The following is a 17,090-nucleotide window of genomic DNA, read 5'->3' as shown; positions in this document are numbered from 1 at the left end:
AGCACAGAGACAACTCCACCCTCAGCAGCTTTTAGGACTCTACAACACTTTTTATTCCAAAGCACTTTAGTGCAGTCCCTTGTGACAGGGATCATCCTCAGCCAGGTGATTCCTTGGGCATTATCCACATTATTCCATCAGCATTACCCCTGCACAGCTCAGAGAGCTCTGCCTTTCCCACTGCCCCAGCAATTCAGTCCCACCAGTGGGTCTTTAGGAATAGTAATAAGAAAGTGTCAGGCAGAGAAAAGTCAAGTTAAAAACAGTTTCTTCAGAGGAAATGAATCATTAAAGTGCATGACAACACTGAAAGCCACAGGCTGAGCCACAGTCCTCCACGAAATGCACTTTGCTGCTGACAGTGCCTTCAGCTCTCCCAGCTGCAGGGGGAAGAGCAGCTCCTCTGGAGATGGAGGCAGGTCCAGAGGAGCTGTCAGAGCTCCCTGGGCTGTCTGTGCAGAGGAACCATCTCCGTGCCAGGTGCCTGGGGCTGCAGCAGCGCCAGCTCCTCCGGGGCAGCTGCTCGCGGTGGTTTCTGTGCTGGTCTCCAGGAGCTGGTGTCTGCAGCAGGGACACAGAGCAGCCCCTCATCAGCAGGAAGCTGACAAAGGGACCCAGCTTTAGAAGGGTGAAGGCTCAGGGAACACCCAACACACACCACAGAGCACTGCAACCTCCCCAGTCCTGGCAAACTGGCACCCAGGGGGAATCTGCACTGGAGGATGTGTCCAAAGCCACTGGAGCTCCTGGCCAGGCTGAACAAGATTTTTCTAACAGGGAAACAGCTCTGATTTCCACAGAGTTCCTTCCCAGCTCCACTAAGGGAAGCCAACAAAGGTCTCAGGCAGAATCTGACAGCACTGCCAGAGTTAATGCCCAGATTCAGGCTCTGAAAGCCCTGTGATTTTAGCATCTGCAGGATGAATGAGCCTAAATTTTACCTTTCCTAGGAAAAGCCTCACATATTTGGGCTACTGAGCCAAAAATAAGAGCAGTCCTTGCTTTTCCTCAGCAGCATTTCCTGCCCCTTTCTCCCAGAGCTGGATAGGAATGGCATCTCCTTCATCCTCAGTTTGTTCCCAAACTCTGGCCAGCCCTACACTAAATCTTTATTTTCTCAGCTCACAAGGGATGCTGCTGTGGGGAAGCAATTTCAAGTTGGCCTGCCTGGAATGCCAAAGACATAACAACATGCCAAGAGCAGTTTGCTGAGCAGGAAGCTGAAAGGGAACTGCAGACCTTTCTTCATGACTAAATTTACCTTCTGGATTTAGTTCTGAATCATTGGTGCTCCCAGGTTCTTCCTTCAGAACTCCCACATCCTTTGCCCAATCTGTCCATTTAATTTCCTCTACTCTGGAGAGACAAAGTGACACAAGACACTGATGCCTGGAATGCAGCACCTCAAGGCAGATCTCGTTGTTCTGCAGCCTCCCAGCCCAGCTCACCCTGCCAACACCACCCTGGTGGTCTGCCTGCAGCAGCAGCACCTTACAGAGCTTTTAATTCGAGCAAAGATCTTCCACAATCAAAGCTCCACGAAGCAAAATATCTTTTCCCCCTGTATATTGCCCCCTGTTCTGGTTTCAAATTCTCCAGCTCAGGGAATGTTGTTAATACAAAGGTGGCAATGCTGGAGGATCAATTAATTCTCAAACCTCCAGCCTGGAATTTGGATGTAGCCAGGAGTGTGTGGTTGATCAGTGCTGAAATTCCCTGTGGTGCCCCAGGCTGTGACCCCACTGGAGCTGGAGAGTGAGGGGGGAATGGTGACTCTGCCTTACCTGAAGCACCACCTCTCATCTTTCTTATTGAGCCCCACGGACATGAAGCAGCCAGATCTCCTCTTCCCCCCCTGGCGCCACAACCAGGCCTTCTCTATTTCCAGGATGGCAATTGCCCTCTGAAAGAACAAAACCCACAAAATCAGAGAGAAGCCAGGGCACAGACAGAGCCCAGCCCAGCCTTTCCCCACTCAGAAACTCCTTGGGCTTGGAAAATCCCCAGGGAAACCAACCCCAAAGTGCTCCTGAAGTGGAGCCCAACCCCAAAATGCTCCTGAAGTACTGCCCCAGGTTACCCCTGCAGAGAGCTGTAAATACACCTAAAAATGAACCTAAAATTCAGCTGTAAATACACTTAAAAATGCACTTAAAATATAGGTGTAAATACACCTAAAAATGCACTCCCAGGGTGACAACTTCATGTGAAAGGCAGAATAATAGCTGAGCTTAGGACAGACATGTGGCATTCATATTTTCTGAAAAAAAAAATCCCTTAAGCCAGGGTTTTTCTCCTGGGAAGCTGAGAAGCCTCAGAGAAAAAGGAAAACAATAATTGTCTGATTTGCTTCTCCTGTGTTTTGCTGTTTTAGGATGTGTTTGGAGATTATTTACCCACAGGTGATTGTTTCATTGGATTCTGGTGTGAATTATTTTGACTTATTGGCCAATCAGGACCAAGCTGTGTCGGGGCTCTGGAGAGAGTAATGAATTTTCATTATTATCTTGTTTATTCATTATTTCATATTATCATTATATTAGCCTTCTGTAAGTATCCTTTCTGTATTCTTTAGTATAGTTTAGTATTCTATATCATAGGTTAGTTTAGTATTCTATATTCTGTATTATATATTTAGTATTAGTTAATATAGTAGCATAAAATAATAAATCAGCTTTCTGAGAGCATGGAGTCAGACTCATCATTCCTTCCTGCCACAAGGGCACCCCACAAATACAACGTGGGCTGAAGAGAGAAAAAAACAAGCAGGATGGGACTTGATGGGCTAAAGATGGAATAGGACCATTAACTGCAATATGCAAATGGAGCAGAACTTAATAAAAATGAGAGACCCCGTGACCTTGTGACCATTCATCTTGGGTTCATTTTGTGCCCATTTTGGTTCATCTTGGGTTCATTTTGTGCCCATTCTGGTTCATCTTGGGTTCATTTTGTGCCCATTCTGGTTCATCTTGGGTACAGCCCTGGCTGGGCTCTTGTGCTGCCCAAGGTGGATCCATTGAGGAGATCCTTTCAATAAATTTCTATTTTATTCTTTAGCTCTGTCCAGCCTCTGTTCTAGGCCAGCCTTCACAAGTCATCAGGGTAAGGGCATCAGAGAGGAGCCATGCAGAGCTTTGCTGGGCTCCAGGGCCTGCTGGGGCAGCTTTGCTTGCAGGGTAATTGAATTGTGGCTCTGAAGAGACATTTCCTGAGCTCATTCCAGCAGGCTGAAGAGCTGAGTGAGGCTGCAGTGCCACGGACAGATTGCTTTGGCTCCCCCAGCCCCAGCCTGGCTAAGCTGGAGCCAGTTGGTCTGTGCAGCACAGCTGGGACACATCAGCCTCCTGCTGGGCTGGGACCACCTGGTTACAGCAGCAGGGTCAGGCCCAGAGCACACCTGAGGGGAGCCCAGGGGCCAGGCTGACACTTTTTCCTCTGGGGCTCAGGTCTGAGCAGCTCCTGTGTTTTCCTGTGGCTGCAAGGAGTTCCCAGCTGGGAAACCAGGGTGGGGACACATCCCAGACTCCCAAGCTGTGTCTGTGAGGAAGGTGAAGGAAGGGGATGAAGGGTTCTGCTCAGGGCTTGCAGCAAGGTAAGAGCTGGCAGAGGTATCAAGCCAGCGCTAATTTCATGTCTTTGTGTTACCAAAGAAGTAAATGCTGTTCTGTGAGGAAGGCAGTGGCACCTGGGACTCGGTTTTGGGCCTCACCTGCAGCTTCCAGACGCTCTTGCTGTAGCCAGAAATATCCGTGACGGTCTCGCTCATGAGGGCAATCAGCATGTTCAGCAGCAGGATGTAGGTGAGGATCACAAACAGCAGCAGCAGCAGCATGACAAAGTACCTGAACCTGGCGTGCTCCTGGAAATCCAGGTCCCCCATGCCGATGGTGATCTTGAAGAGCTCCAGGGAGACGCTGAGCAGGCCCCCGTACATGGCGTGGCTGCCCGAGCTCTCCAGGGGAGCCAGGGACTTGTTCTGGGACACCGAGGGGGCATCGCCCATCAGCGTCACCAGGGCTGCGGGGAAAACAAACCTGAGCCCTCAGGAAAGGGATTTGTGCAGCTCAGCCCACACAGAACCCAGAGAGGGCTCACCTGCAGCAAAGCCAAAGAGGAAGATCATGTAGACCAGGAGGAAGCGCAGCAGGTCCCTCATGATGGTCTGAAACACAAACCAGGGGAAGTGCTGGGCTTTATCTCACATGAAATCACCAGGATGATCTCACACAATGCCAGCTGACACAAACCAGCCCTCAGGAACTCTGACAGCAAGGTTTCCACCTTTCATCCAGTTTTAAAAACTGCAAATATGTATTAAATTACTTCAACAGGTAAATAATATCACTGGCAGCTTAATCTGACAGTGCTGTGAACTTCTTTGTTGCTCTGTTAGTATGAACAAGTAAGTATCCTGTTAGCTCCCACTATGGCTGTTTCCAAATAATTTCAACACACACCCCCCTCTCCTTTCCACAAATGGTGACCAGAATTCTTCCCTGGCACCTCATTTCACCCCTGCTTTGCCTTTCCAGTCCCAGGTTCCTCTGTGGATCTGGAAACCCTTCTCAGGCCATGCTGAGCATCTCCAGGGGGCCCAAACTGGTTTTCAGTGCTGTTTGGAGCTGGATTTTGGCACCTGGGATGTTCAGCAGTGCCAAACAAGTGATTTGCTGCAGATGAAGACACTGACCCAATCTCACCCTGCAGCACCTGTGCTTCCACAGGACACCAATCCCAGCTCCTTCACTACTTGCACTTAATTCTTTTTGCGTGTGCTAATTTTACTGTGACCACTACAAACGCTGCAGGCAAAGTAACTGAAGTTTTGCAGGCAGAGCAATGAAGCAAAATGACTGTTGTTTTTAATAGGTATTAATATCTGTATTGATTCCTATCTACTTCCCCTTCATTTCATCCTCTGATGAAATCCTCCTGACCCTCCTGTAGGATGAGCAGTTGCCTCTAGGCAGCCTCTACACAATTTGTTCCAACACCAGCGTTTCTGTCAATTCCCTGTTCATTTGCCAACTGCACAATTGTTTAGGAGATTCTGAGGACCAATTCTCATTACTCGGGAACCAAAACAACACATCTTGAAATTTTGGTGGCAATACCAGCCCAGAGCCTCTCCCTGCAGGGGTTTTTTGTTGATACCTTCTGGATCTGCAGGGTTTTTTTGGTACCTTCTGGATCATGACGCTGTAGATGCCGGTGCGCTGGAAGCCGCGGGTGTAGTAGAGGGTGTTCACCCAGCCCAGCAGCAGGGAGAACACCATCACTGCCACGTAGTTCTCTGAGCTGGCTCCATACAGCACTGCTGACAGCAGCAGGGAGAAGGCCTGGATGAAGCTGGAAGGGGAAAAAAAAAAAAAGGAATTGGCAGTGGCTCATCTCGGCAAAAATGGCCCTGGCATCTGGCATCACAGATCTGCTGTGCAATAAAAGGTGTTTGGGGAGGCTGCGAGGAGCATGCAGAGCCCACCCAGCAACAAAAACAGGCTCAGGACAAGAGGCAGCAGCAGAGGTGCAAAGAGAGGGGAGCAGAGGATCTGCTTTTCCTGCTCTCCAGCTCTGTGGCAGTGCTGGGGCAGCTCAGCTGCACAAAGCAGCAGCTCCAAGCTGTGGCAGAGGCCAGGACTCACATGAGGATCTCGATGCAGCTGTCAGAGCACATGGTCTTCAGGGACTGGCGCCTCCTCCTCAGGTACAGGCTCTGGGGAGCAAAATCAATGCACCATTCATCAGAGCCAGGCCATGTGAGAGAGGCAGCCCTGCCCTGCCCCAGGCAAAGCTCTGCTCCACGTGCTCCTCCTTTCATCTCCAAGATCCCCAATTTCATCCCTCCCAGATGAAAAAAGCCCTTATTTATAAAGGGCAAGGATAAACAAGGGCTGAATCATGCCTCAGCCCAATGGCTTTATTAATAGCCTGCATTAAATGCCAGGGATGCATTTTAATGCCACAAATCACAGAAGTCTCTCAGAATTATTTGCTGTTGTGGGACTGTGATCCCCCTTGTCCAGCAACCTGGCTTGTGCTGCCCCTGCCACTGCAGGTCTCACTGAGTGTCCCAGAGCAGGATTCCCTCCTGCACATCCTGGTGTCAGGAGAACAGATCCTGCTGCTCCATCCTGTTCCTTTTTTTCCCCCCCTGTTTTACAATGGAACCAGACAAGAGATCCCCCTACCTGAGCAAAGATCAGATAAATGCCTCCTAACAAGATAATGATCAGTCCAGAGACCCACAGGAAGCCTCCAGCTGTGAACTCCACTGGGAAGGAAGGCTGCAAGACAAAATCAGAACCACCCAAAGCAGTGGAGACGGGCAGGGACAGTGATGCCAACCACCCACATCTTTTAAATCTGCTCCATCCATCCAGAAAAAAGGCTGGACCTACCTTTACCCTTAAGGGCTGATAGTATGCAATGGCTGTGAAGATGATCATGAATGACAGGTAGGAGACAAAGCTGAAGTAGAACCTCTTGGAAGCAAAGGTTTCCCATTTTTGCTGAAGCAGTTTGTTCAGTGGCTCCAACACCACCATCTTGTACCGGTTCTGTGGGGAAACAAGGAACCAAAGTGCACCTGTGTGCCAGCAGGAATGGGAATTCACCTGGGGATGGTCTTTTTAAGGGCTGGAGCTGCTTGGCTTCAGCTGGGGAGTCGTTAAGGGGTTATTTAGTGTGAAAGATAAGAAATATTGCATAGAAGTCACTTCATTGAGGTATTTGAACAAACTGAGGCTTAAGACAACCAAAGGATCAACATTTCTCTCAAATTATGGATGGTCAGAGCCATACCAAGCAGCCTCCAAACAGCAACATCTGCAGATATCCCCATGAATCATTCCTTTTTCAGAGAAACCATCACCTGAAAGCCCACACGAACTTGAAATGCCACAGTTTCAAATTCATGCCACAATAAATATCCTGTTGGCTGCCCACTATGGAAAAGGAGAGGAAAAGCCTGTCCTGGAGCTGAGGTGAGAGGCTCACCGGGGTGTCACTGCTGTAGGCCAGGATCTCCAGCACAGAGTTCTCCTCGAAGCTGTCCAGGGAGGACAGGTCGTAGAGGGACACGTGGATGGGGCCGTAGGTCCACTCGGTGAACTTGCGGGACAGGTGCCGGTACGGGGGCTCCTGGATCTCCCTCTGGATGATGTGCCTGAAGATCTGACACAAACACAAGCCTGTCCCTGTGCTGCAGCTGCAGGAGGACACCCAAAGCAGCACAGCTGGAGCTGCGGCTCATCCAGCACCTGGGCCTGGCTAAAAGCAGGGAAACAAACAAATCTGGCTGCCCCAGGAGTGAGGCACTTTCAGCCCAGGGAGCAGGGACAGGGCAGGGGCAGCAGGGACAGGGCAGGGGCAGCAGGGACAGCTGAGGCTCTGCAGGACACAGCTGGGTGGCTGGGAGGTGCCCTCCTTTGTGGTCACCTCTGGCACTGCCCCTGCCAGCAGCATCAGCACGGGTTGGGTGCAAGAAGCTCCAACCCCAAATCCCACCAGCCAGGGCTGCAAATCCCACCACCCCTGCTCCTCACCAACCAAGGGTGCAAATCCCACCACCCCTGCTCCTCACCAACCAAGGGTGCAAATCCCACCACCCCTGCTCCTCACCAACCAAGGGTGCAAATCCCACCACCCCTGCTCCTCAGCACCCCCAGGGCTCCCCGCTGGCTGTCCCCACCTCCACTTTGCCTGTCTTGGCAGCAAGCTGCAGGGGATTTAAGCCATCATAGTTGACAATCTCCTCCAGTTTGCAGGTGGGGTCCAGCTTGACGCCCGCCTTGAGGATCTCCACGTAGGTGCTGCTGACAAACTTGGTGTTCTCCTCGGTGTCATCTGCAATCATCACCAGGGCGTGCAGCACCGTGTTGCCCTGGGTGTCCTGCTCCTGCAGCCTGGCTTTCTGGTGGGGGTTGTTCAAAAGGTAATCCACCACATCCAGCTGGTTGGTGCAGGCAGCCAAGGAGAGGGGAAGCTCACCTGAGGAGATCAGGACACGGCATTTGGAGGGGAAGCAGGAAGGGGTGAAAGAGGATTCAAGAAAGGAGGGGAAAAGCAGTCCTAGAAAAATATGTTAAATATATATATAAATATTACATATATATATATTTATATATATATAATTTATTTTATATTTTTAAAAAAAATATTTTTTTATAAAAATATAAAATATATTGGAATTTATTAAAATGTATAAAAGATATTAAAATAATGTATGAAATATATTAAAAATATATAAAATATATTAAAATATATTAAAGTAATATATAGAAATATATTCAAATATATTAAAATATAAAATATATAGAAAAATATAGAAATCTATTTAAAATGTATAAAAATGTATTAAAATATATGAAAATAATGTATAAATATATTAAAAGAATATATAAAATATATTAAAATAATTTATAAAATATACAAAAATAGCCCAGATTTTTATAACTGAAACACAGAATACGTTCTGCCTTTCTGCCTCAGTGTCTCTGGATTCTGAAAGGGCTTTACAATAAACAATTACTCTGTTTCTGGGGCAGCTGAAACACGTCTCAAGCTGATCTCTCAAATGTGAACCAGCCAAGTATTGCTGTCTGAAGCCACTCAGACAGGATTAAACACATAAACCCAAGGATGATGGAAATGCACAGTGAACACCCCAGATATGAAAGGATTCTGCTTTTTAAATAAGTCAAGGGCTTGATTAAAGGGCACTGGAGATGGCACCAGAGGGGCAAACCCGTCCAGAATTAGTGGCATCACACACAGCGTGGCAATAAAAACCCCAGAGGAACATGTTCCACAGTGACTCACCAAAATAAAAGTAAACTCCTTCTTTCTTCTTCCTGAAGAACTCCCCGTGGGCCCTGGCATGGACATCAGCTCCATTCTCCACCAGCAGCTTCACCATCTCCAGGCTCCTTTTCTCGATGGCAATGTGCAGGGCAGTCTGGCCTGGGGCACAGCAAACCCTGTCACTGTGCCAGCCCAGGGGACAGCGGGGATGTCACAGCCTCAGGGCGGGCAGGGCTGGCAGCTGAGGGCTTTCAACAGCCTCAAAACCACCAGAAATTCAAAATCAGGGCAGGCAATTCCCCCTGCCTGGCACCGAGGTCCCAAACAGCCACGGGAGGGTTGAGGCAGCCAAACAAACTCATTTAACAACCACAGATCACTTCACTTTTACAAGTGCTTTTTATACTTTCCCAAGTAAATAATCTCGCTTCCTGGGTTATTAAAAGCATGTATCATTTCTGTTTTACAGACCAAGGAGGGTATAACTCAAGGCTGGAGGAGATGGAGCAGCAGAATCAGAAATAAAGGCTGAGTGTGCTGTGTGACCTGGGGGCTGCAGGAGCTCCAGGTCCCCTCTTTTCCCTTTTTCCTGCTCTTCTCACAGGAATCCTTCCTTCCTTACCTCTGTAGAAACAGTCAGAGCAGGACACGTTGACAAGTGGCCTGGGGTTCTGTGTCTTTTGGTCTATTTCCAGCAGGACTGGGATTGTGTCATTCTTCCCGTTTTTTAAGTTCAGCAGGGCTTTCATCAAGCAGGTCTTCCCAGTCTTTGCATCTGGCAGGGAGAGAGGATTGAATGGGCTGTGGGTGTGCTTTGCACACAGCTGTGGTGCTTGATTCAGAGATCAAACACAATCTTCGTTTTAAAGGTTTTTATCAGTATTTTTAGCAGTCCTGAGGCAAAAACCTTAGGATATATTCAATTAATGACATTCTCTGTGGTGGTGTTTGTTTCCCAGGATGAGGGAAGAGATGAGAATCTTGACTCCATGTTTCAGAAGGCTGATTTATTATTTTATGATATATATTATATATTATATTAAAGAAAGAGAAAGGATTTCATCAGAAGGTTAGAAAGGAAGGAAAGGAAAGATAATAAATTCTTGTGACTGACAGCTGGACTGTGATTGACCATTAATTAAAAACAACCACATGAGACCAATCAAAGATGCACCCGCTGCATTCCACAGCAGCAGAGAATTATTTTTTTACATTTCCTTTCTGAGGCCTCTCAGGAGAAAAATCCTAGCAAGAGGATTTTTCATAAAATACATCAGTGACAATTCTCCACCCTGGGGTGAATACGAGGAAAACAAAAGAAGACAGAGGGCAAAGAGAAAGCGAAGAGCCGGGAGCTCATCCCCTGCCGCCCCTGTGGAGAACAAACCATCCCAGGAGCGGGGATGTACCTGTGTACTCGGAATTGGTGAGGAATTTGGAGCTCCTCCTTAAGTACTCCAGCAATCCCTCCAGAGCCTGGGGGCTGCCCCTGACCACGGCGCTGAACAGCCGCTCCCTGTCAAAGCGATTCGGGTCCTTCTGGCTGCGGGACAAAGGCGGGGAACGGTCAGGGATGCCGGGGGGAAGGTGGAAAACGCCAAGTACTTGGTTTTAAACTTTTAAAATTAAAAAAAAAAAAATTATATAGTTTAATAGTAATAAAATGGTTATAAAAATAGTAATGTAATTAGAGTGATAAAAAATTTGGATAGTTGGGATTTAGGACAATGTGAGGCAATAAAAACAAAGCGTTATGGACCGTCCGAGTACCTTTTTCTGGGCAAAATGAACCCAAAAAAAGGACCCACGTGAACAGAGGATTAACTTTTAAAAACAATAGTTTGTTGCATATTTATACACTTCATACATGATGCATAAATTCTATTTAAACAAAGGATTCTGTCTGGTCAATGCCAACTTAATTTTGACAGTGTCTTCAGGGCTGAAGAAGGTGGGAAGAACTATATAATTTTATATAATTTAAATATAATAATAATGTAATAAATAAATATAATTTAAATATAATAAAAATAAATATAATTTATTATACTTTATTATCTATAATATTTATCATCTATAATATGTACTATTAATAATACTAATAATACTAATAATAATAATTATTATCTTTCTCTGAAATATTTAGGTGTCCTGTGGCTGCTGTGAATACTTTATTCCTTTCTTTAAAAAAATATCCCACATACATAGTTTCTATTTTAACATTATGTTATAACCTAAAACTATATTGAATACACTACTTGAAAAAATTAATACAGCATAACTTTCTAACATAACACATATAATATTCATTTTAATATTTGCAAAAAGCCAATCATAAAATACACATTTTCACAGGAAGGTCTGGAGGGGGAAGTTCTGGAGAGCAGGGACAGGAATGTGCCACGAGCTCCAGTGGGACAGTGGAAGGAAGGAGGGAGATGGAGGAGATTTTGTTGGAGGGGGAGAAAAAAACCCACATAAATGTTTTATTTTTGAGTCAAGGGAAAAATAGAGACAGTTATTTCCCAGAATTCTCCTAAGTGGCTGCTCTTTCCATCAGCTGGAGCTGTTCCCAGAGCCGGGCTGATGTGCAGCCCTGGCAGGAATCCAGAGCAGAGAGAGGAGCCCAGGACCAGGGTCAGGCCCATCCCTGGGGACATTCAGTATTATATTTAGTGGGATTTAGTGTGGATTCTTTCAGCGCACACTTGGGACAATCCATAGGATCAGGGTGGATCACCTGGACCAACCCAAATTGGTCAAACAGCCCCCAGTTACTCACTTGCTGACGAGTCCTGGCCGATAATTCAGATTGATCTTGATTTTAGGGGCAAAGTCACTGCTCTCCTTCTGGTAAGGTGTCTCCAAGGGCTGTGGCTCTCCTTTCCTTCCAGGTCCTGACCTTTCTTCCTTTGTGCTCGGGGCAGGTTTCTCTTCCTGGGGGCTGTCATCAGTTTCCAGCAGTCCTATGAGCCTGTTCCTCTGAGCTGGGCCTGGCTGCCCATTTGTGAATTTATCCATTGCCAGGAGAGATGGTCCTGCAGGTCACAAAGAGGTTCCCTGTGGGGGCACTAAACCTGCAAAGGATGGGGAGAATTAACACAATTTCTTCACAAAACCCAAAGGTGTTTGGACACAAAGAGAGTTCCCAGGTTGACCACAGGTCCCTTGAGAGGGAGATTTGGTAAAACTCTGCGTGGAGGAGGAGTATTTGAATAAAGGATCAGGGTCCTAAGTGGGGTTCCAGTGGAGGAGAGGTTTAGAGGCAGCTCATGAAGCACAGGCAACTGGTGTGCAGCACATCTGAGCCCCCTGAGTGGGATGACCTCACCTGTTGGCAGCAGCACAGGCTCCTGACATAAAAGGCAAGGAAAGTGGCTCTTGAGGGGTGTGTGATCGTGGTTCTTGTCTCGGTGCAACCAGCACAGGCACAGGCTGCTCACCAAGTGGCCAAGAAGATAAAGGTTCACTGGGGGCCCTCCTTGGAACAGGGATGAGTTTGCCCACAGTCCCTGCTGGGGAGTTTTACAGGGAAAAACACCTGCACAAAGCGCCTGGCATTTCATCCTTGATGGGCAAAATGACCTCCTCAATATTTGGAGCTGCTGGTTGTGGATGTGAGCACAGAACTGGAGCTCCCAGCTGCAAGGCAAGCACAGTCCCAGCCCTGGGAGCCTGCACAAGCACAGCTCTGCCCAAGAGCAGCAGCACAGCAGAGCCCCCAGCCAGCCCTTCTCTCATCTGAGAAGGATGTTCTGGTTTGAAGAGCCAAAACAGAGTTTCCTGAGCTCTGTTTTCCTCTTTGGGGACATCTCTCCACATCCTGTGGGCGCATCTCAGACCACACCCAGGGCACAGAGCCCAAGTCAGCATCTCGCAGGGTTTGAGAGGCAGAAATTGAACATCCACAGCCACCCACCTGCAGCAGAGCTCTGCTCAGCAGCTCCTCCTCATTCCCAGGCACTCCCTCCAAAGGGTTAACAGGTTTGCTCTGAAGAGAAATCTCCCTTGCTGGGGCTACAGCCTGACTCCATAGCCTGCACCAGCAAAGAGGTAAATGGACACAGCACGAGCATTTAGGCTGGGAAAAAAACCACAGCTCTGGGCAGAAAACAGCCACCAAACACCTTCATGCAGCTCACAGCAAGAAACCCAAGGGCTGGTTTGGAGACAAACCGTGGTGATAATGCAGACACTCAGTTTAGTCTGCGCTCCAGTGACAAACATTCCTCTGCACACACCCTTCAGTCCCCTCAGCCTTGCTTCCCTCCCCACAACACTTACTGGTGCATCTGCCGAACCCTTTAGAAGGATATCTGCACTTCCACAACAGTCTGCTCGTGCTTTTCTGTCTTCCTCTCCCCCAAATCATTCCTCAGCTGCAGTTTCCATCCCTCCACAGCGCTCAGGAGAGTTATTTACTGCCGGTCTTGCACAGACAGAGCGTCTGGGTTAAAAGCAAGAGCAAAATGGTCCCATAAACCAGGACCCTGAGAGGGATCCCCCTTCTCTGTGCATCCCTGGGAGCTCCCTCTGCCTCCCAGCTCCACTGGCACTTCCCAAGAACTGAGTTCTGCTCCCTGAGCCCTCTCCAAGCCCGGCTGTCAGAAGAGCTCAGCGCTTACCAGAAGTTGCTGCAAGCTCCACCCAAAGCTGATCTGACGAGGAGTCCCCACGGGTCCTTCAGAGGGGAAAAACCTCCCAGCAGAAACCAAGTCAGGCACCAAGAGGTGTCAATTGGCCTCAAGGCAGACCCAAAATCATTCCCATCCATGGGTGAGAAGCTGTGCAGGGAAGCCCATGTTCATCTGGCAGTGGCACAGCGTGGAGCTCCTGGCTGCTCCATGAGGGAATCCAGGGATCCTGTGGGAAGGAGCAGCCCCAGAGCCCTGGGGTTCACCCAACGTGTGGCTTTTTGCAGAGTGAAGGAGGCTTGCACAGGAAATGACTGGCTGGATTTCTCACTGAAGGGGAGAGCCAATGAGTGCAGTGCTCTTATATGGGAAAGCTGCTGCCTACTGCAAATTCAGAAAGTTTAACCCCTGCCTGCACAGAGCCTCTGCCTCCCCCACAGCCCCCTGAGCCCCCCAGAGCTGCCCAGGAGCAGCAGAAGTGCCTGGAAGAGCTGAGGCTGAGCTTGGTGTGGGAAGGCAGCTCTGCAGAGCCCCGGGGACACAGCCTGATGTGCCACCAAGGGCAGTGCCAGCTGCTCCTCAGGGCTCAGCAGTGCCAGGGCAGCCCCAGACCCTCAGGGCGCTGATCACTCCCTCTGCTCCAGGGCCTGGGTGTGCTCCAGAGGAGAAAAGTCCTCTCCAAATAGAGAGGCTTCCCCTGGGAGCAGGGATGAAGAGTTGGGCTTGAGGATCCTTGGGGGTCCCTTCCAACTCAGAATATTCTGTGAAATCTGAGTGGATGTACCCCCAGCCCACAGCTGACTGTCCTGGGGCCCACACACCCCAAAAGTGCTTCACTTTCCCCTCCCAGAGCAGGGGACAGCAGCCCTCAGCTGTGGGGACACTGGGGTTAGGTCCTGCAGGGTGACACCAGCACCCTCCGCCCCAGGGAAGGCAAACCCCAAATTCCAGCAGCCTTTCCCCAGGGAATGCCGCTGCCCTGGCTCCCACCTGAGCTCCTGATGCTCCACCAAGCCTTTGGTGTGACCCAGAGCTCAGCTGGGAATTCCCATTAACGAGCAAAAGGCCGAAGAGCCCTTCCCATGCACAGCTCCCAGCTGGGGCTGGTGGTTTCTGGCATTCCCAGGAGGAATCCCAGGAGGGAGGTGGCCCAAAAGGACAGAGCGGGGCTGTCCCAGCAGGACACACGGAGCTCTGGCTGTGCCTCCCTCCTCCCAAAGCTGCCCTGAGGCACAGCAGAGCCTGGAGCAGCCCCGGGCCTGCAGGAGGCTGTGACACCCGCTTGGAACAGGAACTGTCCCAGCTTTGAGCAGCTGTGAGGCCCCTCCCTAGAAACGCACCAAGAAATGGCACAGGGCCCTTCCCTCCTCGTGGTTTTGCAGAATATTTCAAGTTTATATCTGAAGATTGCTGTGTTTTAAAACGAAGCAGGTCCAGTGACCACACAAAGCTGCTTTTTTATCCATGACGGATTCTTAATAATTAATTCAGACCCACGGAACAGCCTATAAAGAAGAGATAAATGCAAGATCAGGTCTGATCTCTCCAACCCCTCCCTCATTGCAGCCTTGCACTGACCTAGCCCAGTTTGCTGTAGCTGTGTTACACTTTATTTACTTTATTTTTATATAATATATTCTATAAATTATATAATATGTTATATATTATAAAATATACACTCTATACCATATTATATATTATAAATATTATATATAATATAATATACATAATATATTATATATTATATAGTGTGTGCAAATATATATAATATATAAATATTATATATGATAATGTATCTCATATGCTTATATCTATAATAGAATATACAGTATATATATAGTATATATATAGTATATATGATACATATTAATATATATTAATATATAATATATAAAGATATATTATCTATCTATATTATAACTATAAATGAGTAATTCACAGCAGGAAAAGCAATGTCTGGAACCTGCTTAAGCAAAAGGAAGCATGAGGATGATGATGGTGTTTGGAAAAGATGCAAACAAGAACATTTACTGAAATATATATTCTGTGTTCACCTAACTTCCCATTTTTACCAAATACTGAAAAACATAACAGCCCTGTGATTGATACCATGTTTTCAGTAGGCCATAAATAGAAGTTCAAAGTCACTTGTAATTTAGTTACAGGATTGATCTGTGGCCACTCAGGTGTAGCAGCTCAAAATCATCTTCACAGGAGGAGGAAAACCTGTAATCACAACATGCAAGGGTGGAGAACTAAAATACAACAGGAAGGCCAGCAAAAGAAAACATAATTTCTTTTAAAGGTGTATTTTCACACTTGGGAAAGCATCAAGTGTTTTTGCAAGGCCCTTTCTTATTTTTTCCATGTAACTGTTATGTAAAAACCACACTGAAATGATGAATTTGAGCAGCTTCATTTCTTAGTTACAGATGGAAATCAGTACCTCAGCCAGTGCCCAATCTGAAACATAAATATTCCTAAATGTAATCCCTTGTCAGAACTTGTCTGATAGCCCAGGGACCCCAATTAATCTACACAAGAGCATTTCTGGAGCTGCAAGCTCCACATCAAAACATTTATGGCTCCAATCTATATTCCTGGAGGGACCCATCCAGCTCTCTCCTCCCTAAAATGGAAATTTCTTTCTACTTGATGCATCCCTTTCTGTAGGATCAGAGCCTGCAGGAATGCTCTGCTGACAATCAGGGAGCAGCAGAGGAAACTCCAGATGGAAAAGAACCGGTTTGTGGAGGAACAGTGACATCCTGTGGCCACCGAGGCAGCCGAACTCCTGCTGCTTTTCAAACAGCCAAATTGGGCAAAAATCTTTAAAAAACACCCCTGGTTGCTGTGCGTAAGGCTGCAGAAATACTGAGGGATTTATTCCAAATATTCTCAGTCCTATAGGATTATGTTGTGGGGCAGCTGAGAAAGGAGAAAACCCCAGATGTATCCAAACCCAGTATAATGGGGTCTTTCATTTCTCTTTCTATAGGTATAAATAACTTTTTAAAGCACATAAGACAAAACCCAAAAATCTTGGCTGGTTTTTCTTTTTGGAGTTTTGTTTGATTTCTTTTTTTTTTTTTTTTTTTAAGAGAACAGACTAGAAATTAACTGAAGCAAAAAGAAAAAAACTCAAAGGCCAGTCACAAAACTTAGATTACAGCAGGATTAAAAGAAGTTACCAGAATTTGTTGTAAATATGGGAGCATTAAGATTATTCTAATAGCATAGAGATTCTGGCTAAAACATATTGAATTATTATTTTAGTTATGAATAGTTGTCTCTAAGCAGACTTTTGAGGTACCACCATATTGTAGGAGTAAAAAAAGAGTATTTTAATAATATTAATCATTTGTATTGCCTGACACCTTACTTTGTTTTATGTTAATAACTTTGGTGTAAACACTGCATATTATACAAATTCATATTCACATTTCCTTGTGATTCATATCCATTTCCTTAATTTACTTAAATTACAAGGATTTTTTTCTCATTAATGAAGAAATCCTTGCAGTCATTTCCTGGAGCACCCCAGGTACCAGTGGAGGGCACAGTTCCAAACCAGCTTGGCTCAGGCCAAAACCCAGAGCAGAGGGACCTGCAGACCCCTCCTGTCACCTCCCCAGGGTCCCTGGCCCTGCA

At 47.2% G+C, this 17,090-nt stretch overlaps 1 protein-coding gene across 2 annotated transcripts; it reads right to left on the bottom strand.

Moving 5' to 3' along the window:
- Positions 1–287: 287 nt before the first annotated feature.
- TRPV2 (transient receptor potential cation channel subfamily V member 2) lies at positions 288–13,195 on the bottom strand. Of its 2 annotated transcripts, none has more exons than XM_066563311.1 (17): positions 13,090–13,195; positions 12,725–12,842; positions 11,588–11,882; positions 10,215–10,348; positions 9,428–9,580; positions 8,824–8,964; positions 7,694–7,992; positions 7,000–7,176; positions 6,402–6,560; positions 6,192–6,287; positions 5,646–5,716; positions 5,187–5,352; positions 4,099–4,165; positions 3,713–4,020; positions 1,785–1,903; positions 1,262–1,356; positions 288–561 (listed from the first exon to the last, which is right to left on the bottom strand). In XM_066563311.1, exons 3-17 carry the CDS (start codon positions 11,824–11,826, stop codon positions 434–436), a joined length of 2,352 nt encoding a protein of 783 aa, XP_066419408.1. In that variant the 5' UTR covers positions 11,827–11,882; positions 12,725–12,842; positions 13,090–13,195; the 3' UTR covers positions 288–433. The 2 variants fall into 2 exon arrangements, with proteins under 2 accessions (XP_066419408.1, XP_066419409.1); XM_066563312.1 differs by having other exon boundaries at positions 478–601.
- Between the last annotated feature and the right edge of the window lie 3,895 nt (positions 13,196–17,090).

The sequence above is a fragment of the Molothrus aeneus genome, chromosome 20 (assembly GCF_037042795.1).
Source record: "Molothrus aeneus isolate 106 chromosome 20, BPBGC_Maene_1.0, whole genome shotgun sequence".
In the NCBI taxonomy this organism is placed as follows: domain Eukaryota; kingdom Metazoa; phylum Chordata; class Aves; order Passeriformes; family Icteridae; genus Molothrus; species Molothrus aeneus.
The sequence above is the reverse complement of the archived record's forward strand: the minus strand, read 5'-3'. Positions and strand labels throughout refer to the sequence as shown.

Bases quoted from the DNA above. Each gene is read 5' to 3' on its own strand.
- TRPV2 (XM_066563311.1), bottom strand. From the start codon at position 11,826: ATGGATAAATTCACAAATGGGCAGCCAGGCCCAGCTCAGAGGAACAGG. The intron at 6,288-6,401 runs GTAGGTCCAGCC...TTTGTCTTGCAG, and splicing joins ATCAGCCCTTAAGGGTAAAG to CCTTCCTTCCCAGTGGAGTT. The intron at 562-1,261 runs GTAAATTTAGTC...TCCCTGCTGCAG, and splicing joins TTCAGAACTAAATCCAGAAG to ACACCAGCTCCTGGAGACCA.